Here is a 27,461-nt window from a genome sequence, read left to right as displayed (position 1 = left end):
GTTTGTCTTATATCAATCAACCCATTCGTGTTCAGATTCTTGTGCCACTTTGCAGCCCTATCTCTTGGTAGTTGTTACAGTGGGCATATGCCATAGAAGCTCAGTCCTTCCACTATGCCAGACTTTTAGAAATTCCAATGTTTTGCACCCTAGCAGTGAACCACAGTGCTAGTGCAGCACATCTTCTGTAGTACCAGTTTAGTGTGGCTTTGAGACAGGCAAGATGTGACATGTGGTGAAAGTGTGGTGTATGTGGCTAAGGCAATACGACCGCCACAAAGTCCAAGAAGCACCGCTGCTTGTGTTTGCACCATGCAACATCTGTTCAATATGATAAAAAGCAGAGTTCGAGGTAACTTGTTACAAGTAGCTCGTTACTGTAACTAAGTTCCTTTTTTTGGTAACTTGTAACTTAACTCAGTACTTTTGCGCCGTGATAACTTTCAGAGGAACTCGTTCCTTTTTCAGGTAACTTCGCCAAAGTAGCTTAAGTTAAGTTCCAAGTTACTTTTAACTCGCTTTTCACTCGCGTCCACGTATTTTCATGTTTTCTCTCCGGTTCCTTCGTGGCATTTTTTGCCATAAAACGTGATATTCAATCACTGACAGTACTATTTTATTTGGGAAGTAAGAACCGCTGCCATTGAAATGAAGCTGAACCATTCTGCGCCCACAGGGAGTAAGATGCAAAGCGTTCGAATAGACCTCTGCCAGAGAAACGTCATCATGACATTGGTAGACAGACTGAAACTGAAACAAATCGGAAGCAGGACAGAGGGTCGCGTCCCTTTAAGGGACCTTATCGTAATCCCCTCAAGACGTGGCTTTCGGCCGCGACCTTTTCACCTCTAGCTGCGAGTGTACTTCAATTCTAACAAATTTTTGGCGCTGTCGAACACTATGACGTCATTTGTTTACAAACAGGGAGAGGTCTATTGTTGGACATATACGAAAACGATCTAAGCGTGTTGCACTTCTCCGCAGGCAACTCAAGGTTTAACTCAGCTACTCACACGCGCTGCGCCTGCTTAATGCTATTTTGTGTTCGAAGTAACTTGGAAGTAACTCGTTCTTTTTTTTTAAGTAACTCAGTAACTGCGAGTTACATTTCGAGCTGAAGAACTTCGTCATTAACTTAGTTACATTTTTCACACGGTAACTCAACTTGTAACGAGTTCTTTTTGACGGGTAACCTATCAATTTATGATAAAAAGTACACCTGAACGATAAAAAAACCTAAGAAAAAGTACATGACAGATAGCCCCAACACCACACTCATGTTTCATAGCAGTGAGCAAAATTATCTTTGCAGTTGCGACAAAAGGGAAAGCAAAAGAGGATGCATCATCACGTCCTTTTTGTATCATTTTGTAACTCCCTCAGTACATTATGTGCGGATACTACAGCAAAAACAGCAACGACGATTACTGCAGTATTTCGTTACCACAGGCGATGCCTTCACCCCATTGCCCACAGTAATTTGATCAAAATATAATGAGCCTCACAGTGAAGATCGAGGACCAACATTGTCCGGAAAGGCTAGTACGTAGTGCTTTTTGGGCATAGCATTAGTGGGTTGGATTTGACCATGGACAAAGTAATTTTCAGCAAGTAACAGGTAACCAAATAATAATACAGCAAAAAATGTACCTCACATCCACATCTCCACGTACGCAAATAAGGTCCCAGCTGCCACGAAACAGGCACATTTCTTACCGTGGTCCCGAAAATGATTTTCCAGGTCGCTCTCATTCCAGATATGTTGGGTGGATGATGACTGCATTCTGGGCTCTCCCTCCACGTCGTGGATGGTGCCAGATTCCGACAGCCTCTCAGACGCAGATATTCCCAATGGCAGGGGGTGTGTCTCGTCGTCTTCTTCCTCGTGGGTGCTCACGGGAGTGCGCGCTGTGCCCCCTTCTCGAACCCCTCCCGTCATGGAGCGCATGAGCAGCGATGAGCAGCGCAAGGAGAGCTCCAGAGCGTCCATCCAGCATTTCCCAGCTGCTTCTGACGGGGCTCGGAAAATGAGATGGCTCACGGGCAAGGGTTGCACCAGAGCACCAATGGTTTCATTCCGTGGTCCCTGGGTTGCGTGTGTAACAAAAGATGAGGTCGTCTTTACCACAGGGCTTTAAGGAGGACTGCCTGCTTGCAGCCACATGAGACATGAAAGTTCATGAAGTGGTAGCAGGTATGAGGGTAGTTACATTAGGTAATAATGATAATTACAGTAAAGCCCGTTTATTACGACCTTCGATATAACGATAACTCCGGTATTACGATCAAATGCTGGCACCCATGAGCTCGCCCACCGAAGCACGCGAGAACCAAAGGTGGACCCACAACCGCCCCCCCTCAAAACGTCAGTTTGCACGTTGGATTTCCCTCTCTCCCCTCCCCCACTATGCGCTTCAACAACCCCCCCCCCCCCCCCACACACACACACACGCATACACTCAGGGTCTGTGTCCGCCCCTAGTAGTGAACAAGATACGATCGTCATGAAAGCGCATGCACCCGTATACCGATCAGAATTTTCCCGGCGGCCAGTAAAACGCGCCAAAATTGAGAAGCAAGCAGTGGCGGATTCAGGGGGGAGGGGGGGGGGGCAACGCCCCCTCAACGCTAGGTTACATATTAGTATAAAGATGCAGCCTTGCTTTCAGGGGCGGATCCATACCCTCGGTTCTTTTTTTCTTTCTTTTTTTTTGTGATGGGGGGCGGTTTCTTCGTAACTGGAGAGGGGAAAGGAGGAAAACTAATATGTAACCTAGCGTCGCTGGGGGCGTTTGCCCCCCCCCCCCCCCCCCAACGCTAGGTTACATATTAGTTTTCCTCCTTTCCCCTCTCCAGTTACAAAGAAACCGCCCCCCACCTCTAAAAAAAAGAAAAAAGAAACCGAGGGTATGGATCCGCCCCTGAAAGCAAGGCTGCATCTTTTTATTGAAAACAAGAGAAAGCGACACTTTCAAGAGCCAGATAGCATCGAAGAGCATTGAAGTGAGAGCGCGGCGGCAGGAATTGCATGCACGCGTTGCAGAGCGCCGTCATCGATCTCAAGAAGTGGGAGCCTCGCATATGGTATCGGCGGTTATGTTTGTCGTTAGGAAAAACTTTCGTGGAACGTTGACACAAAGCTGCTTCAATCGCGAGCCAGATAAAATGTGTTCGTGCACATTAATGGCAAAAGGGCAAATGTGCAGGCCAGCTGGTACATGGTGAAAAATTGGAACCCGAGAAAGGGACAGAGGAGACCCTTTAATGACAGAATCACCTGACCTACGTACCCAACAACTTCCGAATTGGCGGCGAGGGAGCAACCGACGCAACATTCACACAATTTCCCCTCGTGACAATCTCTTTGTACTCCTTTAACAGTCTGGCCACAGGGTCCCGAACAGAACCTAGGACACTTGTCTCGTCCCAGGCATTCTACCTGTATACTGTTCTACTTTGTTGACGCGGTCCTGACCCGGGCGATTTCGCGAAGGTTAGTGTATAACGATACCCTGATAAAACGATCGGATTTCACGGTCCCGTCAATATAGTTAAAACGTAAGCAAGCTGCCTGTCTAGTGAAGTACAGTCGGCAACCGATAGCTTCTGACTTCAAGGAATCGTAAAATTGGTCCAAATTATATTGAGCAAATTTTCAATCAAATAAAAAAAAACTACTTTTATTCCAGAGTTTTTATTCCAAAGTGGCTTAACAACTGTCCGGGTATGCGCACGAGTGACTTTATCGGGCACTCTGACGGCGGAGACACGAGTCAAAAGAGCAACGTCAAAGATTTGACGTTGTTTGAAGAGCAAAGATGTTGACGATTGTACGCGACCATCTAAAGCCTCGCGCCTTCTCGTGTATGCCCTGCGCTTTAGAAAAGAATTCAGTCCGCAGCGCCACAGAATCTTCCTTCTTCCGCTGCTCATCTTCCAGCATCGCTTTGAGCGCCCTCCTTCACGTTTTCTAATAAACATTCCGTCGTTTCTTCCAGCGTCGTTCGGATATTCTTGACATTCCCTCCGCGATATGTTCTTGGCGCGCGCTTTCCCCCTCGCTCTTCTCCGTCGGCACCTCGCTCGTGCAAATACTAGAAACTATCGATAGTTCGATTATCATACGACTGTCGGTAGTCGTACGACAAATGAACTATCGATAGCACTAGTCGACTGTCAGTAGTAAGAAAACTATCAATAGTCAACTATCAATAGTCAACTATCGATAGTCGGCTGTCGGGAAACTATTGGGGATCAGATAAAAACACAAAAAGAAAATCTCTCACTCCTACAAATTTTACAATACAACTCAGAGCAGCTTTCCCTCCGGCGCTGACCTTTTCATGCCGCTCCGCAAGGCCACGTGATACTCTCTGCGCTGGATTAACTGGCGTTGCAGTCTCATGAGTGCATGGGTACGATTTTATGATAAGCATCTTCTTTCGCTGCTTGCAGTGCATCATTTATACATTACAGCTAAACGGAAAGAACTTGTGTGATTCTGTTTTCGTTGTCACTGCGCCAGTGCGCGAAAACGCACTGGCACGGAAACGAAAGCATATCGATAGTGAGAACCAAATCTAGCTATCGATAGTAAAGAAAAACAACAGAACAGTACTATCGAAAGTCAATTATCGTAAAACTGTCGATAGTTTTTCAACACTATCGATAGTAGTATCGATATCAACAAGCGATAGTTTTTACGATACCGTCCGATAGTACTATCGATAATCGATAGTCAATTTATCGATAGTTTTAAGTCACTAGCAGATACCCGGTGGGTCTGCAGCACGAGCACGAGATAACGCATATACCGAACGCAAAGTTACATCGGAGGCAACCCGACCGCAGTGCTGCCGTCTATACAGGGTGTTCAAAATTAAGCTTTAACGAGCGCTACGCAAACACAGCGATGACAGGAAACCGGATGATAACTTTACGCTACTTGTGTAAGAAACAGGTGCTGCTAATTATGTAGCACCTGTTTCTTACTCAAGGAACAGAAAAAGTAGCACCAGTGAAAGTTTAATTTTGAACACCCTGTATATTCGTTGGCGCTCCCGTTCTACTGAAATAAAAACAACGCAGCAGAAGCTGACAATGAAAAAACGGCTAGGAAACAAGCGAGCTGGTGAAGATGATGCATAATGTAAAACCCCGAGACTAGGGAACACGAAAGGACAGACACTGTCCAGAAGCTGTGCACGTTATCAGCAGTCCACGAATACGAGGGAATACGAAATGGGGCCAGCAGTCACGTTGTAGTTCACTCTTCGTAGCGCAACACAACGACAGAACTTTGATTTTCTTAATTTTTATAATTTTTATCATAATAATAATGCCCTTGACCCATCGAATGTTTTCCTGACGCTCTGACGCTGTTGACGCCGAAGACTACGTCGAGGCTGTGGACGCCGACCTTGCGGTAGTCTAGACTGCCGACGCTTTAACAGCCATCGACCGCCACCTAGCACGTTTCGGCCGTAACAACATCCACTCCACTTGGCGCAGGGGACAGCATTTAATTACGCTTATTGGCCGCATTTCGAAATAAACTGTCGTAACGCGACAGCGGACCGAAAAGCCAAGCAAGCTCTAGCCAAAATGTGTGCGAAAAATCGAGCTTTTCTTCTAAGAAGTCCGAAATGTTGACTGGGAAACACAGGCGTTTGACAACGGCAATATTTTTGTTTAAAAAAATTAGAAAGTCTGCCATTTTTTAGCCCAAAAAATTGGTCGGCAACTGTAGAACATAATAAGGATGACTCTCACAGTGGAAGCTTGATTGTGGTGTTTCGACTTACCTTAGAAGCCCATATGGACTGCTCAAGAGGGTGGAAAATCTTGAAGCAGAAGCCGTCTTTCTTTGATGGGCGTTCAATTAATTCGCAGGCATTCAGCAGCACCGTGCCTACCCATTGGCTGCTCTGCGTACCAAATCAGAAGCCACTTTTATGGTCAGTCGCCATAAATACGTATCACATCGTGATTCGTTAGTGGACAGTACCTATCAGATAGAAGACACGTTATAACGATCACGCATAGGGCGATAATCATACTTCTCTGTTCCTGTTTATTCCTAGACAACTTCACTAAATGATGCAACCAAACAGCGGTGAGCAATGAACAAACTTGTGAAGGACAAGCTAAACGAGTTGAAGGCACGTTAAATAAGATATGCATAAGCTAAAGCGTGATGTCCTTGTATCGATAAAATGCACCGCCTTGACATGACACGAGAAAACAATATCATAAAGTTGGACGCTCAGTTGTCGCGCGACGTAAACACCCAATTATTAAATTATTAATTAAGAAAGTTGGACGTTTCGATGCCTTTCGAGGCATAATCATCGGCGCATGAACAAAACGCTCAAGGACTCGGATAGCGTTTTGTCCACGTGCCCATGAACATTTCCAACTTCTAACTTTCTTTTCCCGTGTTATGTCAAAAGTCGGTGTACATTCACACTCCTTTACAACGAAACTCAGGGGACAGCAAAAAAAAAAAAAAAAAGAAAAAAACGCAGTAAAGGTATTTTCGTTAAAAAGGATGTCCATTATTGGACCTATAGGCTCCAGCGGGACCGCAAAAAAAAATTTGCTGTAGTGGTATTTTCGTTAAAAAGGTGTTCGCTATAAAGGAGTTTGACTGTATTTTATCAGCGCAAAAACGCTCTCCTTGCTTTTGGTCTATCTTCAAAACTAGATGTAAAAATACGTAAGTGAAAACGAGTAATACGTACTTATCGCGCACCACCTAAGATTAATCAAATTTTATGTAGACGCTATACGAAGGCTGCGATTGGATATTGTGCGCCTCTCTTTCACAGAGGCGACGCTCCATCGTTATCAACCTCCTGCAGAATCGGCGCCCTGGTTATGTACCAGAATTCAGCCTCCTCGTGGCTGTCTGTCTCGTGTTGCTTGTCAAAAGTGTCAGCCTTCGCGAATGGTTTCGATATCGCTGACGCCCTCTCTCCCCACCGGGCTTTCTGGTCCCACTTCACCATCTTGACACGACGGGATGCCCATATATATACTTTTAATCGTGACAGCTGTCCATATCGTCATGTTCTTTTTTTTAACTTTTCCCGAACATGCGACACATAGACGAATGATCCGCGTCTATTTCGTGCGGCCGGACCAGCTGGATTCCAGCACGGACGTAACAGAAAGCCGTATAGAGGATCAGAGCCGAGAATAGAAGTCGGGTGACGTCTACTTAGAACCTGAGCTATATTCCTGGGGAAAAAAAAAGGGAAGTATAACCCGATACTTTCTCCCACATGTAACGGCCGTTATACTGAGGAAAACATAGAAAGCATTTCTCGCCGCTTATACGCTGAGAGAGAGGGGGGAGAGGGGGGAGAGAGGGGGGGGGGAGGGGGAGAGAGAGAGAAGGGGAGGGAGAGATAGCCCTGTTGCTCGGGATTGGCCGCATCCTCCCAGCTTACCTTGTTGATTTTGGGGCTCTTGTAGAGCAGAAGCAGACCCGGTTTAAGCACACACCACAGTTTAGTCCACCCTTTTAGGGATCCTCGTACTTTGAGCCAGTCGGCCAAGACGACCATGGAAGGGTCCGTCAGGGTGCTCCATAATTCCGACGCCACGCGCTTCTTTTCGTACCGGTAGTGTTTCCGTTGTGCCTGAGAGCCACAAGACAATGCGCTAAGTATAGCCAAAAAGATGTGTACCGTGGCTTTTATTCCCGTACCTTGTAGGATTCCCGCTTGGTGAGCTTAGTGGCGGACTGGTTGGCATCGACGGCCATGGCGTCTCCCTGCCGTGGATATACGTGGAGATTAGGTCTTCCGCACTTTTTCGCGTTTTACGAATCGTACGCTATGACTATGAGGTACCTTGGGAGAAAGGGACGTTGTACTCTGGGTGTCTGAAAAACGTGGCTCTTCGCTGCTGGCCTCAGGACCTGCGAGAAGAACAGATTTCACCGCAATATAGAGAAAATAGAAGAAAGGTTACTTTAAACATGCTCATCGCAAGTCACAATTTCAGAGTTGCAGTTACTGTATGGTTATTATTAAGCTCATTTCGTCAGAAAAGTAAGCATTAATGTCCAGTAAGTAACGCGCGAGACAAGACTTTCAGCGTGCCTTGAACAGATATCACAGAAAGCTTCCACAAAACTGTGACTTCTATGGTCTTTATGGGTGATTTTAATTGTTTCAGATCAGGCATACCGGATTAGCAGGTTATGCATGTGAAACGTGCGGTCGCTTCTAAAGCACGCTTCACCTCATGCACGCAAGGAGCGCGGGAAAGCACGCTTTACAGACGCACGAGCTAGACATCCGCATGTAATTGAAAGCGCTTCAGAAAGGTCGGAGAAGTGTACCATTTCGCGATCGCTGCGTTAAATATCACGAAAACGTCCCGCTCGAGGTCACGTCGTGATGTGATCACTTAGCGACTGTGGCACGCAACTTTGGACACGTACCAAGTAAAGCAACAATCATCGTGTGGCGTGCATCACTGAGAGAGTATTGACGGAGCTACTAATCACAGCCGCGCCGAATCTAGAATAGCAAGCAGACGACATTGGGACGGCGAAGCAGAAGACATTAGGTTTACTAAGCCTAACCGCAGAGTCTGACACTGCAAAAGGTGCAGCAGGTAGAATGTAGCTCGGAAGAATGTAAAAAAAAGTCGGAGCCATTCGCTCAATGAAGAATAAGAATGTAGACCAGATCGACCGCTGTGGTAGAGCAGACGGGAGCTTGCGGTGGACGAGCGCTGTTTCTGCATCAGAGAGCTTACAAGCTAAGTCTTACGTGCTTCATCTAATCCCAATAACGACGCGCGCTCGACTAAACTTTTCGCATCACCGATCAAGACCGCCGGTGCAGCGGAACTTATTGGAAAAAGGTCGAGTATCATTCACTCGCAAAGGAAATCGTCTTAATTATGAGGACGTGAGTGCACAAATTTTTGAGAAGAAATTTGATGGAGGGAAGGATGCCATATTCGAACTATCGAAGGAAAAAAAAGAAAAAGGGAAAATACAAACGAACGAAACAGTCAAAGGCGTGCAAGAAATGAACAGGTTCGATATATTCGATAGATAACGTGCCACACCCGTTTATCTTATTGTTGGGGAAAAGGGTGATTCAGTTATGGTTTGTCCCACGCTAGTTATCAGGAAGAGATCGAATAAGAAACGGGTGAACGGCTGTTCAATCCATCTCTCAGTATGTGTGATGTCCGCTCATGTGGGCTGCTAGGGTGTCGCTCCAGTAAAGAAATGCGACACCCCGGTGTTCCGTGAACTTTTGTCCCAAGCTGTACGTTGTGTTGAAACAACCTAGCCTTATGTGTCACGATGTGGACTTACTGGGACATACCCGCACGCGACACTGAGTGTAGCGAGAAAGTGTTCCGAAAATATGGATTTTAGGGACGTAGGGATTTTCCCAGCGTCCTCCCACACCCTCTAACAGCCCCCAAAGACCTTACAACCCCTCCCCCCTTAAAAAAAAAAAGAAGAGCTGCCAAAAAGGCCAAACGAGCCCGTACTGCAAGAAAGCACGGTATCACACACCCCTTCCGACATTGGCAACCCCCACCCCCACCCCAGAGATTAAAACCCTTGTGCAAATACCTGGGCTCATTAATCCCACGGTACGGGATCAGAATCCAATACAAGTTATCGCTCACTGCTCTTATCACACGCACTTATTATTACAATAGCACCGGGTCGATGCAGCTGTCCAAAATGTAGCGAAAACGGTTACGTACGCAAATGTCACGCAGACCAGGTTTCGCAAATGTTTCACCATGGAACTTGCATGAAACGTCGACTGGGTAACATTTTGCCCACGCAATCTTTCCTGCTTAATTTCCGTTTCTCCCCCGACGGCGGCATATTTACGCAGTTGTTTCTGTTTGCTGTACGACTGCAGTCGCTGTGCAAAGTTTCCTGACATTCAAGGACTGTTTTTCCAACGTAAACCCGGAAATCATGCGTCGTGCCGCCGAACGGTAATCATTGGAAGAGGGTGGCAAAAATGCTGTACGGTCTTTTGATGCCAGTGGAGCTTACGAACATTAATCCTTTAAATCCGATCGGCATACACATTCACGCAGTCTCTCGTTTGACGTTAATTAAGGGATCTATAATTCGGCAGTTATGTACTAGTATACCGCAACTTTGTGCACGAGTATGCGTTCATTTTGATGGTAAACATTTCAGCTGTCGGTCGAACAATAATGAGAAGCTAATCACTGACTAAATTTACTAAATTGGGGAGCAATTACTCCCCATTTTAGTTTGACAGTCTCCCGTCCCTAACTTTTGTCGTACAGTATGATTGTAGTTCCGCTAAATAATCAGCTATAAATATTAGCATATACAATGCTATTCCTCCTTTTTGCTGTCGTAGCATGAAAAGCCACTGACCTCCCTAAGCAAACAACAAATAGGTCGTATACGGTATAAAAACAAAACTGCACCGAATAACACGCGCGGAACTAACCAAGATTCAGAATTACACGAATTTTTGTTTCGTTTACAAATGAGAGGGGTACGCCTTTTAGGCCCGGTTTCACCAACGTCGATTAACATTTAAACAGAGATTAACGGTCACTAAACGGAATTATTGTCACTGAAACGTTCACCAACGTCACCAACTAAAGTTTGTACAAAAAATAATTGAGTGCTAACTTCAAGTTTTAGCAACCCTTAATCTCGGTTCAAAGTTAACCAGCGTTGGTAAAACCGGGCCTTAAGGTTGGTTCACACTGCCACGTTCGCGCTTACGGGCTACGGGTTGCGCTTACGTAGTACCCATCTCGTTGCCGGCTACGTTCCTCCATCGTTCACATTACTACGTTTCGGCGCTCCGTTCCTCCAATGAGGAGCGGCCTCCTAGAGCGCCATCCTTCCGACGAAAAGTGAAATAGAGCCATAGAGTAGCATGGCGTCCAGCACCCTGGTGCCGGCTGCTTTGGAAGACAATCAGATATTCCTTGACGATGTTCTTAACTATTAACTGTTAATGTTCTTAATTTAACGCCGTCGTCGACAGTGCAACGTACAACTCGCTACTTCGGTCAGATTCATTGAGTGAAGATATCACCTGGCATGACCCACTGCTATTCTAATCGTCATCCATGAGTTTTCTTTTTTCGTGGCATCACTGTAGTCGCTTCTTTTGCTATTGTATAGCGAGAAAAACTTCTCAACTTGGAGAATAAGAGCTTCTAAGACATCAAATGTTTCCGACATCTTTGCAAGGAGACGCGCGAGACGAAACGCTTGCGCGGCATCCGAACTTTTCTACCATCCTATTGGCCAGTGCGCTTACGGAGCTTGCGGGAGAAAAGTTGAAGTTGCCTCAATTCCTTGCGGAAACGGTCTTGCGGGCGCCGTCTCTTCGTCGTCATGGCAACCCCCACCGTAAGCGCCAGTATAACCCGTAGACGCAAGCGTAAAGACAGTGTGAACCAGTCTTTAGTGGCAATTGATATATCGCCAAATTGTTACAAAAAGGTGTACGCCCCACTCTCACAAATCTGAAGCGATTACTGTATAATTCGGCGCACTCGTGTTGTGCGGTGAAGTTCTGTTTTCAGAGTGTACGGCGTTCGTAGAAATTGTGCAACAGGACTTTGTGCAATGTTGTACACCAGTACTATAGAGTACCAGGGCATTTACCTCGTCGTCCAAATGATCCGAAACAGGCCGAACCGCGGGATCTCGCCACCGATTTTGCACGTACCACTAGTCCATCCACGAAAAGGCAGGGCAGACACCAGCAGCCATCGCGTCAGCATAGATACGTGACGTTAATATTGTTCACAGACTACAACTATCCTGTATAGAGGGCGTGCCCATCCAAATCAACGATAGCGAACACGTCGCTCATCGACCTATATAAACGACGTTCGCAACCGGTGCACACACAGTGTGCGTCTGCAAAGGTCTGGCAACAAATCCCGGGCTGCGGACGATGGATTGCGCGAAGAAGATGGATGGGTTCAGGGGGAAGATCGTTCCCTCAACGGGGTACACGCCTGGCAACGGAGAAGTGGTTTCAACAAAGGCAGCGAGATCATCAGGTGTTTTTGAGGGCGGAGCAGACGAGCTCATGAGGAACATCTGTGTTAGCAGACGACAGACAGTGCAGAAACGTGTGCCCTGACTTTAGTGTCACGGACCTCCGATTGCTCGTGCTTTGGATGCGCGAAAATAACGTGTTCTGCGTAACGCATTCACATTGGCTTCGTTAGTGTAACGTCCAGTTCTGATAGCATTTTGCACCACGCGATGATGGCACTGTCACGTGACCCTATGAAGCCGTGGACGGTGATTGGTGTTATAAAGCTATCGCATTGAAATCTAAACGAATGCAACGCGGAATGCAGCTCAATGTTTCATCGCAGAGAGTGCCTCAACGGTTTTAAACATATCGACACAAATCGCGTTTCCACCTTTGCATAGCTGACAGCATTTACTGTAAAACCCTTTAATTTCACGGCCCTAAATTTTTGCGAATCGAGTAATGGGGTTATATTAGCCACCACTAAATCTCGCGAGCACCTCGAGTTCCTCTATTTTGAAATTTTCGCGTGCCCTTAAAGTTCGCGAGTTTTCTCGATTCGCGAAATTCGCGAAAATTAAGGGCTCGCGAAATAAAAGGGTTTTACAGTACTGTAAAACAGTTTGCTTTGCACAGGCTTGGTTCTTATCGGCTAACGGATATGCGCATTGTATGTAGCCGTCTACGCGGTGCAAGCCAATGTCAGGTCGTAAAATATGAACTTGCATTCTGATGATTTAAAGAAAGATAAGGTATAGCCTTCTTTCTGCCGTGTGCATATTCAATCGATGAGTAAAGATTACCTCTAAAGTGGCCAAGTTCAGCAGACAACAGTCTTATTTCCCAAGAAAACGGAATGTTATCGAGATGGATGGCAGTGCCCAGCTGTTGTTCACAGCATACTGCTATACCGTTCCTAGTCTCCATTGTTGTGAATTACACCTGTGACTACAATGCAGACGGATGTCTATGAGGCAATATCAGGTATGACTCACGTCAATATATGATATATGGCAGGACTAACGAAAAATATGGGTAAACGCGGAGCGCATGCAGCAACAAAAACAATGCTTCTTCACAATGATTTACAGAGACCCGTGCTACACCCCTCAAATGTTTTCACACACACTACACCCCTCTTTCTTTCCTGTGCACCCCCCTACAGGGGCGCCTGTGCTATTCCAGCTAGACACATCTCAACAATAATACATAAAGAAGTTACAACGTAAGTGTAATAATGACAACCCCCCCCGTGCTTGTGATTCTGGATAAAACGCTTGTCTTTAATAGATCACCCCCCTTGCAAAACGTGACGCACCATTTAGGCCCCTTCCTAAAAATGAAGGCACCCCCATGACCCCCGCTTCCGGGCCTTTCTTCCGAAGCAACCCCTCGCGTGGTCTCAACAGCACGCGCAAATCGATAAACACCAAGGCACGCTGCAGCATCGTCCCAAAACATCATCCCGTTCATCTTCTCCTCATCCTCCACGCCTTACCTCGCCCACCAAAGATCCTGTAGTTGGCACATAGCACTAGCATCGAATGCGGTCAGGAAGCTCGACGACAACAGCAGCAGCAGCAGCAGTCCACGTTGGCTGAGCTCTCGCGACAGCAACTAATCCGCATGGCGGGTTAAAGGTTTTTCGAACGTCGATTCCGAAATGTCATCGTCGAGCACCGGGACGTTTCCCTGTCTTCGGAAGCCTGTGTCAGTCGCAGCTATACATCCGGTTTCCTCGAAGAGCGTGTTGACGTTCGGCGGAGCTCAAGACACACTCGCCGCGCTGATTACGCTAGAACCTTAGCGTAGTAGATCGCGAAGAGTGGGCGAGTGAAGGAGGGAGAAGGGATAAATCGCGCATGCGCGAGAAAGGGAGAATTTGTGTCAGTGAGCTCGTGTCTGTCGAGCCCGGCCGGCTCGGGGCAGTGGATGTTTTTTTTTTTTTTGTTTTTTTTTGTCTTCGACGCGATTCTCTGAGAGAAAATGAAAAGCTGATCATGCGGACATTCGTGGAATTGATCGAATTGTTTTCTAGGATGCGGCCGGGGGTTAAAAACAAAAACCAGAAAGAGAAAACTAAAGGCCCGTTTTCCCTTTTCTAATGCGCTGAATGAATTAAAGAAAAGAAGAAAAAAAATTGACGCGGGAAAGTTCTCATTCGGACTGACAGTGCGAAAGGGATGAAAAAGGGAGCGTAGGAAAAAACGTCACTATGGTAACCGTTGTGTCTATTTTGGGCACGCTTGTATATGTGACGTGCGAAGGATGAATCCGTTGTGCTTTGTCCCAGAGAATGCACCAACCTCGTTTTCTTTTTCTATTTAATAATCTAAACGTGTGATATTCAAAGTTCATTATTAATGTCATACCGTGAGTTAATGAGTACACACGCTGAAAGAGTTACTATTACATTTGTGTTGCTCTTTCGTGATAGACCACGCGAAGCCAAGCCTTGTAGACCCGTGCACAATGCGTACGGGTACGCTCTGCACCTCACGGTGTCTCCTTTTCGAAGGAGTTTATCAAGCTACTAAGCACAAACACAGGCGAACCCGAGAAACACCAGAAGAACGCCATCATTTTTATCAGCCAGGTGGTCGTATTTTTATTCAATATTCCGGAGGGTTAGAATCCACAAACTTGTCAGTCGCTTCCCCCCTCTGGTTCAAAAATCTCCACACTAGATCGTCCCTTTTCATCCTCCGTCCACGCTCCTTGCAAAAAGCATTAGGGAGTAGTTCGGGAATTTAGGGAGTTTACGAGTTCAACGTCCGACGGAGCAAAACTACGTCTTGCATAGGCCCTTAGGTAAGCAAAACGTAGTTTTGCTTACCGTTTAGGTTCCAGTCCTCAAGCTCTCTCCGCGGGAGTCCCCAAACGATCGTCTGCAAATGATGGCGAATTCCGCATATCATTTTCGTGCAGTACCGGCCTCGGTGGCTCAGTCGGTAGCGTGTTCGCCTTCTGATCCCGAGATCGCGGGTTCGAACCCGGCCGAGGACGCCAACAACTTGGTAGCAGGGTACAAGTTGCTTAGACACACCGTCTTCCACGAGGGACGTTAAATACGGGGTGCCGTGTGATGAGCTTTCATCGCACGTTAAAGAACCCTCAGCTGTGCAATCCACAGACCGACCGCTGTGGCGTCGCTCATGATCTCAGTTGTCTCGCGACGTAAACACCCAATTATTATTATTTTCGTGCAGCGCAGTGTAGCGTGCTGATGTGGGTTTCAGTGCAAAAACGACCAGTTACTTTACTTTACTTTACTTTACTTTACTTTACTTTACTTTACTTTACTTTACTTTACTTTACTTTACTTTACTTTACTTTACTTTACTTTACTTTACTTTACTTTACTTTACTTTACTTTACTTTACTTTACTTTACTTTACTTTACTTCTTTCAAATCGTGTACTTTGTACTGCACTTAAAGTACTTTTTTACCGCTACTTTTCCATCAAGTACCCAACCTTGAACTCCAGACAAAAAAAAATCACAAAAAGTATAAAAAATGCAACCTACTAAAAGCGCTAAAATGACAAGAAAACGAAAACACACAGGTATAGCGTTATCTGCGTGTTTTCGTCTTCTCGCCGTTATCTTAGCGCTTTTAATGGGACCAAGAGTCCCAGTCTCACATTTTACCATAAACGATTTTTGTGCTTTTAAAGAGCAGAAAATCCATTGTTGAGGTGAGGGGCTTGAAATGTTGAACAAGTATACCAATGCTTCTATGTTTATGTTAAACGAATGGGATGCAAAGACACGTTATGACACTGCAACCGGCAGCACGAAGACTTCAATTCTCATTTCAGTTCTCCCAATGCATAGTTCTAGTGATCTTTTATATTGTTTCCTTCATTGGCAATTAATAATCATTCTATATCACAATGTGTCATTGGATTACACGATGAAGTAAAGTGACAGTCAGAAAGACACACATGCTTTCACGTTTCATTTTTACATTTTACGTTTTCTTTTAATTGGTCACGTGGATTACCGTATTTTCACGCGTATTAGCCGCGGCTTATGCGCGATTTTTTTTTTTTTCTCACGGGCGCCCTGCGGCTTATCCACCGGTGCGGCTTTTCTGATGACTATTTTTTCCTGGTATTTTTCCCATACGCCTATTTTAACGAAAGGGCCGACAGTGTCTCTGGAACAGCACTGCCCTGCCGATGCACCAACAGTGGGTAACAGGGACGGGTCCACATTCGAGTAGATTGATCTTCCTGGTGCATTCCCCCAAGCAGCTTTAAGGAAAGTGGTGACAGTGATTCACGTCTTCTGGAAGATCACTGACCCATCAGCCAACGAAAAACACCCACAAGGGCACAATCCGATCTTGGTAGAACTCCAGAACTGACCTCCTCTGTTGTACACTGTGCCGATCCCGGAGTATGGACCACATGGTTTATGGCCTTCTCTATGGTCTCCTTTGTCGCACAAATCAGTCGTCTCGTATTGCCCGCGGCTTATCTGCGGCTGCGGCTTATCTGCCAGAAAATTTTCAAAACGTCCCAAAAAACGCGTCCTGCGGCTTATCTGCGGTGCGGCCTATACGCGTGAAATTACGGTACATTGTTGCAGATCACAGTCGTATAAAAATGAAGGCTTACATTGTGCTTCATCCTTCTTTATTTTCTTCATGTTTTTGTTTTAAACATGTTGTATTTCCAAAATCACCAATGAGTGCACAGAAATGTACAATCTCTGTTGGCTTGTGCTGTGTTTCCCCCTGAAATTTCCTACCCGCTATACCCGAAGATTAGTACCGGAACGCCACACTATAGGCGCGTGATCTTGGATAAGTCAGGGTATAATACTATTTTGCATAATCACAGCATAGCTGACTGATTGCCTCTGTACACGTAATTGCAAATTATATGTTATCTGATTGAGTTCATATTCACGGGTTAGCTCTTAGTAGGACTTCATGGCTCCATAGCATTTACAAAGGATGCTGGCAAAAGTTTTGCTAGAAAAGCAAGACATAGGTACTATATGCAGTGAATGCAAAGTGATACAAATTAAATTGGCAGTGTACTCCATCATGAGTACTTTAAGTACTTTACCTAGTACTTTATGCTTTACTTGAATTACATTTGGAATTGGGTACTTTGTACTGTACCTGAAGTACTAATGATGCCAGGTGCTTGGTACTTTACCATGGCAAGCGTTATCTTTAAACCTTTTAAAAAGCGTTGACGCGTAGCAGCATGTGAAAAGCGTTTTGGTGCGCCGCGATATTTAAAATAAACATTGCGATTGGCCTTGGCGTAGGCCTCCGTCGTTCCTCCGTAGGCGTCCGCGAAGGTCATGCGCTCCTGAGGTGCACGGTTTTGGTTTCGTCTATAAAATCAATTTAGTCCCTACTGTCAGGCACAAAATGGTCGTTGACGGCCGGTGATCACAAGTGGTGGTCCAGATGACGTCCCCATTTGGCCAGGACAGATGTTGAGGGATAATCTGTGTGTGTGTGTGTTAGCGCCGCGAAGCAACTGTGGCTATGAGCGGCGTACAGAACTGGACAGATGGAGAGAGGACAGCAGGAAGGAGGTTAGTGTGCGTCCTGGGCCGACTTCAGGGGGAACTGTGCCGACATTCGTCTGGGAAGTCTTTCGGAAAACCCAGGGAAAACCTCAGACAGCACAGCCGATGACAGGATTCGAACCCGTGTCACCTCCCAGTCTCTGCGTGGAAAGCGATCATCTTAACCACTATGCCAGGGGAGCTGGTGTTGAGGAATAAAGGTACGGAACAGCAGGCGTGTTACCAAAGGCAAGAGGGACGCTTTAGGTTGGTAAAAGGCCGAATTAAAGAGTTCATAGATGTTGATGCGTCGCCGCTGGTCGATGAACTCCCATCGCCTCTCTCGCGCCCATCGCTTTTGTGGATGGACGATGCCACGATGAAGATTAAGGTGATTGGTTGGAGGCAGTGGTGGTGATGATGATGACGATGATGCTCACACTACCGTATGCTAATAGACGATTTTAAAAAGATGCGCGTGCCACCAAGCGCGTGGTGCAAAGCAGCATGGGAACTTGGAGGGGCACTGCTCTGTCGTCTGCTTCGGTTATGGTTTACCCCGGCTGACGATGCTGGTGCGCACACCGGGAATGTCGTTGTTCTTCTACCCCCGCCTCTGGCCGTCTCGTTCCCATGAGCCCTCGCGTGCCACAGGTGGCGCTTGCTTTTCTAAAAAAAAGGTCTATTACCGAACCGAAACCAGTCACCTGAAATTTGGCTATCTGATGGCAGTTTGCGCGCAAGAGGCTCTACTTTCGATTCGCTCTATAATCGCACGACAGCGGAAATGTAATCCCAAATGTATGGATTTGTCTTTGTAAGTATTTAATGTTCTTTTGTACTTTCACAGAATGCTCGACTCTTCGATGCTAACGAATGAAATGTTCAAGTCCAAGAAGTAGTCAATACTAGCCTAAATCCTGCGATAGATGCTCTCGCAAAAGCTTGTAACGTTCGCAGTCTATTCCCGAAAAATAGCCTATGTTCGTAGACCGCCACTGAGCAAAGCTATCCACAGCACGTTCCAAAGCTTCGACCTTGAAAACGTGACGACGACGACGTCTACCTCGATACAACCACTTTTTTTTTTTTTCATTCACCGGTCGCAATCAAGAAACAACATCCACGTTGCTTCCTCGAGTTACCGGGAATAAAATCTTCCGTATCGGCTTAGTAACTCAAGAAAGTCGAGCGCATAAAAAACGAGAGAGCAGAATATATAGCCCTAGACGAGACGCCTTCGAAGAGCGAAAAGAAAATACCGAGCCTGGTTTTATTCCGCTGTATGGCACGCGGGAGGATTTAACGGACACGATTCTCCCTTCATAAAATGATACGTGAGGGAGTTTCAGAGAAGAGTTAAAGCGTGCGGGGTAAAGAGTTCATTTTGTGAAATGGAGCTCCCCGGGAGGAGTTACAGCTTGAGCGCCGAAACGAGATCTAAAAGGCGCTGTTTCGGAAGATAAAACGTGCCAGGCGCTGAGGATAGGTAATTACTTGATGCTTTTGCGTTCAATGGCCACTCTTGTTCTTAAGCCTGCTTTGCTCTGCTTTCCGTGACGTCATTTACCTGTAAGTGGCGTCATATATATAAAGGCGCCTACTTCAATCGTACCTTCTATAGGCCAGGACTGATGATGATGATGAAGCGGATAGCCGCTTGGGTGATCGGAGAACACGTACAGAAAATATTTATCGACAACGAAACTATAGCGTCTAAAAGAGATGCGCTGCCTGCGCGAACAGATCCTAGGCGACTGCTATGCCAACTATATAGTGAGGAGAATCTGTTACTCAAATTTCGACCGTTCTTTTTTCTTCATCATCATCTTCTTCTTCTACATGGAAGCCGGACGTGCGTTCGCTGTGGCCGAGGAAACTGAGGATGAGCAAAAATTCGCAGAAGCACAACGCCATATTTCACGTGTGCATGCGGCATGTGTCATTAAATGCAAGAACAAGCGAATACATATACTAGCCTGAGAGATGACACGCCTTTCCAGGCTGTTCGTGGAATTTTTGCTCCTTACCCCATAGGTAACAAAGAAAAGAAGAAAAAAAAAAGCATGGAGAAACGAAGGGATTCCGAGCTCGAACAAAGGCTTCTCATATCCAAAGCTATTTTTCAACTCCTTCTCGCAAAGTGTACAGAAAAAAAAAAAAAAATTGAGAGTCCCGCTTGCTTTTTCGCTCTGCTGATGAAAGAGAGCAATTACTTAAAGAAGTGACTGCATAGGGAAGAACGACTATACGTCTATTCGCTATCTAGTACGCAAGATCGGTGCGCAAATTCAGTCTTGCGACCAAGCATTCTTACTTCTTCCTTTTTATAAACTCCAGCTCTGCCGTACGATGGGTTAAAATGTTCGCAATTTACAGTTTGCAGACTCCCCTAACGACACGAACAGACAGCCTGATTACGGGTATTCCTTTATCACTGGAACCCGAAAGGATTATCACTTAATTCCCGCGGCCGGAAAAGAAACGATTACTAAAGAATCATATCATGAGTAGTTGTCGGGTTCGCGACACATGACAACTATGATAGGGACGCACGCAGTCGACCTACAGTACAGATCGTAGACACTCCGTCAAATCAAAAGTCGGCAACATGACGTCATCCACTTCAAAGGAACAAGGCGATTGGCCTTATCACGCTTTTCCGAACCACTACCGGAACAGCTTCCGATTCGGTTAAACTCGGTAGCGCTTAATTTCCGTCGCTGAAGACGTCCGCGACCACGCCATCAAACTTCCAGCGTTCGAACACACAACCTTGAGATTGACGAGCGAACATATGCACGACAGTAGACGAGCGGTAGAGGGCAGCATAATAGTAATAATAAAAAAAAAACATAATTCAGTACATTGCGGATGTATCACTAGAAACGAACTTCAATCGAAAGGAAACGCCGCCCTCTCTATACTTGGTTACCGGGCAGGAAGTGACGCATACGACGCTGTATAAATATATACGTGCGCTGATCTTCTTGCTAGGAAGTGGCGAAATGGGAAAAGCTTCAACGCTACTTCGCGCGTTTTGCCTTATCGCGAGATTTACATAAGCGCGCTCATGCCGATCCAGTCATAAAGGATAAACGCTCTCAGCTTTGCCCTGAGCAAAGAAAAGCCTCGCAGGAAGCGCCGTATAAACAATGAAAGCGTGGATCCCGGGGGAATATTCTTCTCATTATATGCGAAGAACGCGCACCTGAATGTGCCTGGGAAAGGAAGCGATATGGCTGCAGAGGCAGTGCACTCGGTGACCCGAACGGGAATCGACCTTTTGTAATGTATCGCGGCAGCGGCGGCCGTAGAGGAGGGGGCACGGCACAGTAGGGATGACATAAATTCGCCATCTTTGTAACTATACGCTCAAGAGGGTGCTTTTTGCAAAACCGCCATCTTGTCCTGGTCCGCACGTCATAGAAAACGTCATTTTGAGGTCATGTGACTTTGTTTACATGTCGTCTTGCCCCTTACCGACATATTTCCGTCGTCATAAAGCCAGGAGATGAACTGACCAGCGTAAACTATGCGGTGCTTCTTCCGCAACATGGTATAGCCCATTTCTCCTTAGTTTAAAGTAGCACAGAAGTCATTTTTAACACCCAGTTTTCTTCCTATAAAACTGTTAAGTAGGCCAGTAAGATGCACCGTGCGAAGTAATTTACACCACAGAGTCATAATTATCGCAGGAACTGAATTTAAAATACGCCGCAAAAAGCGACCGTGCGCAACGGTGGTGAAGAGCAGTACCAGCCTATGATCTGCTTGGGACCTCCCGCTGACGCTATAAGGAGAACGCTCGCTGATTGGCCTAGAGAAATGTTGTCTGCTACTCCGCTGTCGTCTGCTACTCGGCTGTTCGGGGTTCTAATAAAGCCTTTCTCCTTGCTCGGTAATGCTTCCGCCGCTCCTTCTGTCCCCAATTCTCCGGGAGAACTGGCAAAACAGGTTTACGGCGGCAAAGGGACAAGGCGCTGACCCCCACTGACTGGCGAACCAGAACGAGTCCCTTATACCGTCATCGGTGACGTGGCATCATACCTCCTCATCCTCGTTATAGCTGGAGTGGCGAGTTAAGGGTGAACGCGCGGAGCTACGTTTATGTGAGTTTTTTTCTGGGAAACAGATTGCACACATCGAAACCTTTCGCGCTATTCGGTAGAATGACACACATACTTTCATCAGATGTCTTAATCTGAATTTTTTTTTGATGGCCCTCTGTACTCCTTTAAGTACATCGCATCGAGTCTTGAGTGAGTCTTGCCGCCGCTGTCGTCATCACATGCTTGGAAGTCGTCAACAGTACGTGGCCTTATGTGCAAAACTGCGTTTTATTGCGAGATTATCGGATAAAAATAATTACCGATCGCATGCAAGACCATACCGATTCATTACCATTCATTACCGATACCATACCATACCATTCATTACCGATAGCAAGAGAGAGAATAAACCGAAACAATGGAGTTGTCTCGTCAACAGGTGTCATGGAGTGCATCGACTTGGAGTTCGTTCTCACGATATAGCATACGCTTTTCACAGTCTGCCGCCACGGACAGTGATACAAAGAAACCGACACATTCGGATTGTCCTGACAACATGGCCGACGGTGAGAGAACATTGGCTTCAGCTTCCAGCTGTCACGTCCCCTCCTCTCTTTGCCCAAACATTTTCTCCGTTACTGTGTACAGACGGATACCGCAGAGATAAAATGCGGTACGTAGACATTCCTGAGTTTGGGATGAAGACAAACAAACGTACAAAGCAGCAGAAAAACGAGCACGATATTGTTCTTCGCTGGAGGACCCGGATCGGGTCCCGCTGCATGCCGGGATTCAAGCGCTCGTGCAGATCGACAAACTGCTTTTTCTGCGCCAGTGAGGGGGCAACCAAATAGGCTTTTTAAAACACAATTTCCACTTCTTAATGCTCGACTCTCACGGACACGGCACAGCGCCTTTCGCGAGCCTCCGGGCAGTAAAGGCGATCCTATTTCGTCCAAGAAGGACCGACAAACAGTCAAGCCCTACCCAACTACCTCTATATCGTGAAGACTCCGGACAGGGCATAAAGAAGGAAATGTCCAGGCCGTCGAATCTATCAGGCGCTATACCGCCTTTGAGGTAATGAGGCTTCTATTCAGTCGATTAAGCTGGCGCACCACAACAGCAACATCATCTTATGGATTCGATGGACACAGAGATCAGTTCACGTACTTCTTATACTTCACAAGACGAAAGCCTCACAACAGAAAAGTAAACGAAAACAGAAAGAGAGAGAGAGAGAGAGAAGAAAAACAAACAAACAAGAAGCCGCCAAAGACGACGATAAGACGTCCAAAGAGTCAAAGGGGACAAGCAGGAGATTCGGTCCGTGCGAAGAAATTAAATCCAGCAGAAAAGAATTCGAGAGCCCTCCACGTAACGAAAAGACATTTTTATGTCTTCCTTTACGTTTTCGAGTTACATTTTTTATCATTACTGCGAGCGAGGAAAAATTGCAGGGCGGGGAGGTCGCTATCGGGGTAAAAGTGGAAGAGAGAGAAAGAGACGCGCTGTTTTAGAACGTCTCCTCCAGCTCGTTACTCTTTCGATTTCTTTTAACGTGATTTTCAACAGTGCCCGTCGGGAGGCGAATCCATGTCAGCCGGAACGGACCCGTGTCAGTTACTGATATTAAAGCGGAAACGAGAAATCAGCGTCCACGCACCGATGCGCGCACACAGTGCGTGAACGTTATTTATCTCTTCCCTTTACTTTCTCACTTTCTTTTATACATAGGTAGTTGAAAAAAATTTGAGGCAGGCAACGAAGGTGTAGGAAGTAAGGAATGACATATGTTCAACGTGCAGCCAAAGAGCTTTTGTTAATTTTCTTCCCCTTTATGTATGTATGTATATATATATATATATATATATATATATATATATATATATATATATATATATATATATATATATATAAGAGAAAAGAAAATTAGCAAGAGCTCTTTGGCTGCACGTATAGCATATGTTTGTAAGTCAAACGTCGCCATGTCCAGTACTGGACAGCTGTTTCGGCCTTGTTGGGCCATCATCAGCAGTACGCAGGCAGGCAACGTTTGAGCGGATGGCGTCAGAAGGTCACGTGGCACGTGATGCCTCCCGTCAGGGTGTCCTAAGACACCTCTGAAAGCCCAGTGCAAAGCCAGTCAAGTGACTTACAAACATATGCTATACGTGCAGCCAAAGAGCTCTTGCTAATTTTCTTTTCCCTTATACACTTGACTGGCTTTGCACTGGGCTTTCAGAGGTGTCTTAGGACACCCTGACGGGAGGCATCACGTGCCACGTGACCTTCTGACGCCATCCGCTCAAACGTTGCCTGCCTGCGTACTGCTGATGATAGCCCAACAAGGCCGAAACAGCTGTCCAGTACTGGCAAGGCGACGTTTGACTTACAAACCTATATATATATATATATATATATATATATATATATACAGAGAGAGAGAGAGAGAGAAATGAGAGCGGAAGCGTGTTAGCGGAAATCGGACGAAGCATCCGCACTGCGACGCGTACGCATTATTATAAGGAGTTTGTTCAGGTTTCCAAACGTGATTTCTTTTAAAAGTCAATGGCGGATTAGACTTGTCGATCTGGAGCGGGTACCCGGATCCGCTGCAGAGCAACGAAATCCGGCACGAGGTCCAATCCGAACCCACTACAAGCGGAAAACAAACACGCTCCAGCCAAGCACCTCAGCCGAATACTCGCTCTCGCTCGCCCTCGCAAGATCCGGAAGTAACGACAGTGATTCGTTGGAACTGCGGCTGGATCCGAGCTGTTTCAACAGTGCAAGAAAGAGTGCTCTGTCGTGGAGCGAACTGACCTGAAACGACCAGAAGAAACACGCCAATCGAATCCGGATCGACTCGTGAAACGCGCATCCTCCCGCTAGGGAGCGAAAGAGAGAGAGAGAGAGAAGGGGGAGAGAGAGAAAGGGGAAAAAAGCTGCTTCAGACCGTCCAGGTGAATTTGCCATAAGCCGAGCCGTGTATACGGTGGCCAGAGCCACACGGCCCAGGCGTGTTTGTACCCGGCCGAGGTCGCCACCCACTCGGTGCAGGGCACAATATTTCGACATGTCATCCTTGGCAATGGACGCTAAAGTAGCACAGAAGTCATTTTTAACACCCTGTTTTCTTCCTATAAAAACGTTAAGTAGGCCAATAAGATGCACCATGAGAAGTAATTCACACCACAGAGTCATGATTATCGCGGAAATTGAATTTAAAGTACGCCGCAAAAAGCGACCGTGCGCAACGGCGGACGGCGGTGGAGAGCAGTATACTAGCCTCTGATCTGCCTGGAACCTCGCGCTGACGCTACGAGGAGAACGCTCGCTGATTGGTCCAGAGAAATGTCTGCTACTCCGCTGTCGTCTGCTACAAGATTCGGCCGCTCCTTCTATCCCCAATTATCCGGGAGAACTGGCAAAACTGGTTTACGGCGGCAAAGGGACAAGGCGCTGACCCCCACTGATTGACGAACCAGAACGAGTTCTCCTTGTAACGTCATCGGTGACGTGGCATCATACCTTCTCCTCCTCGTTTATGTGACTCGATAAAACGACACACACACTTTCATCAGACGTCTTAATCTGAAAATTTTTTGGAATGGCCCTCTGTACTCCTTTAAATCCCGGGTATGCCGTAAGATACCCGAGTGTTCTCAAACGTGGGCAAAACTAATCTACACGCCGATCAAGTGCATATGGCTTCGCTCACAATCCTAGAGTTTGTCTCACGACGTATACAGTCACGATGATTATCGCATTAAACGTTACAACACTCCTTTTAAAATCACACTCTACGTCACCAGCAATTCCCATAAACAGAGATCAACGTGATGAATGCCCACAGAGCGACAAACCCGACGCCCAGCAAATCGATTTAACCGAACCCTCTTCTATACACACGACCCTTCGAAATTTCGGCAGGAATGTCATTTGCATGCAAATAAAGTTCCCAGGCGGTGAAGTCAACTCGCGCAGAAAAGCCACGCCTTCCTAACAAAACGTCATCCGTCCTGCTCTGCGGTTCTTTCATATAACATCGCGTTTTCTGTTTCTTCGTCGTCTCATCCAGTATATTTCCTAATTTTGAGTTTTCGTTGAAGTTAGACAGCCAGTACTCGTTTACCTCGTGTGACTTATGCTGTCATCAGTTATAGGAGGATCATCAGGACTCGTTAGGATATCATCGAGGACAGAACAGATGCGCAAAGTCGTAGCGGATGTTTGGAATGGGGCTAGTAATCAGCGTCCTAAACTGAGCATAGCGCCTATATGCGTACGCGCGAAGGACGAATTCGTAAACATGTTCATGCGAGGAATTTGAGGGCGGTGAGGCACAATATGCAGTGCCGTCCCCAGTATCGATTACAAGTCCATCTATGTCATCAAGGACGACACCAGGCCCGCAAAGCAAGGATTCGATCACCGCAATTAATTATTACCTTAAATTCATTACTACCAGAATTACATTCCATATTGTGCAATTGTAACTGTAATTGAAAGCTTTTGGGTGTAATTTTTAATTCACTCGGAATTACTTATGGAACAACTAGTACTGGGATACAGCCTCGTCTCAAATGCTGAACCTACGAGCGTATTTCGCTATGTCCGCCGTTTTTTTCCTCTTTCAGACTCGAAAGACGAGATTATCGTGGCCGGAACGCTGTATGGACGCAACAGTCACGGTCACGACAATGCGGTCTTGTCTCTTGACGTTCGTCGTCGACGTATATGTATGTGGTTGGCTGGACATGCCTACCAACCAAGAAGGTGGTGAGCAAATGTTAAACGAGGACCTCATCGCATGTTCTACACTCATCCTAGATTCAAAATAGACCGTTGTCCATGTGACAACTTAAAATAATCTGGAAAACATTTTATTTTATGCAATGAGAGCTGCAGCTTCTATAGTGGAAGGTCTCATGAGGTCACAAGGATGGTCGTTGAGGAGGCTACTTGAAAGTTTCGCATTTCACTGTGGCGAAAGCGAGAGCGCTGGAACACGGGAGAAATACGTAATTTGAAAAGTCAACCCGCTTGAAGCCTTCATGAAGTATAGTGTGGGGCCATCCAGCAGTGATCTGATGGAGTATGTTTACTCTTGGTGGTGTATTCATGACAAAAAGTCCGCTGTCTAATATTCTGATGTTTCTGCTAAGAAGTAATAAGGAGATTTCCTCAGCGATGATACTCGCCCATGCGATGAAGCTCCCCATTCGTCATCTCAAAATAAAGTTGTTGTTGTTGTTGATGATTTCCTCAGCAATCCTACGATTGCATTATAATCATTGTGCTCCACTGCAACAAATAAGTCGTCTTTTTCCTGTCTTTGATCTAGTCCACTCAGTCTTTTCATGAAATGTACAATAAAGCTATAAAGCGTATATACAGCAAAAATATGTACTGAAATGAATGTAACTGAGTGTAACTCAATTACTTTTTATAGTTAACTGTAGTTGTAAATGAGTTACAGTTCTTACTTTGTGACTGTAACTAATTTACAGTTGTAATCGTAATTCGATTACTTTTGAGATCAGCATGCGTTTGAAGCAAGGACGCTGAATGTGGGTATATAAACCTCGTTTAAGACAAAATGAATTTCTGGACGAGAATGTGAGATACGAGTCTAATATAACTGTTACGTGATTGTACGTAATTAGAACGCAATATTCCGCAATTTTTTTCGACATGAAACTGCGGTATGAAGTAGTTTTTGATGAGGCCCCGCGGGGCAAGAAAGGGACTCGCCTCTGTCAACCACATGCCTCCCACAACAGTTCTCGAAGCAGATGACAAACCTATC

At 46.1% G+C, this 27,461-nt stretch overlaps 1 protein-coding gene across 5 annotated transcripts in view; it reads right to left on the bottom strand.

The window, feature by feature from the left end:
- The window catches only part of LOC135393951 (oxysterol-binding protein-related protein 8-like), a 53,329-nt gene that overhangs the window by 5,866 nt on the left and 20,002 nt on the right, over positions 1-27,461 (bottom strand). For 2 of the 5 annotated variants that reach the window (XM_064624323.1, XM_064624324.1), the window contains 5 exons: positions 7,860-7,927; positions 7,715-7,780; positions 7,455-7,646; positions 5,805-5,927; positions 1,717-2,086 (listed from right to left, as the gene is read on the bottom strand). In XM_064624323.1, coding sequence (XP_064480393.1) covers positions 1,717-2,086; positions 5,805-5,927; positions 7,455-7,646; positions 7,715-7,780; positions 7,860-7,927 — 819 coding nt within the window. Of the gene's footprint in view, positions 1-1,716; positions 2,087-5,804; positions 5,928-7,454; positions 7,647-7,714; positions 7,781-7,859; positions 7,928-11,671; positions 11,724-13,554; positions 13,860-20,242; positions 20,267-27,461 lie in introns of those variants that run through there. The other 3 variants (XM_064624327.1, XM_064624326.1, XM_064624328.1) reach the window with 3 other exon arrangements.

Source organism: Ornithodoros turicata, chromosome 5, assembly GCF_037126465.1.
Source record: "Ornithodoros turicata isolate Travis chromosome 5, ASM3712646v1, whole genome shotgun sequence".
Taxonomy (NCBI): Eukaryota; Metazoa; Arthropoda; class Arachnida; order Ixodida; family Argasidae; genus Ornithodoros; species Ornithodoros turicata.
Note: the sequence above shows the minus strand (reverse complement) of the source record. Positions and strands in the feature narration are given on the sequence as shown.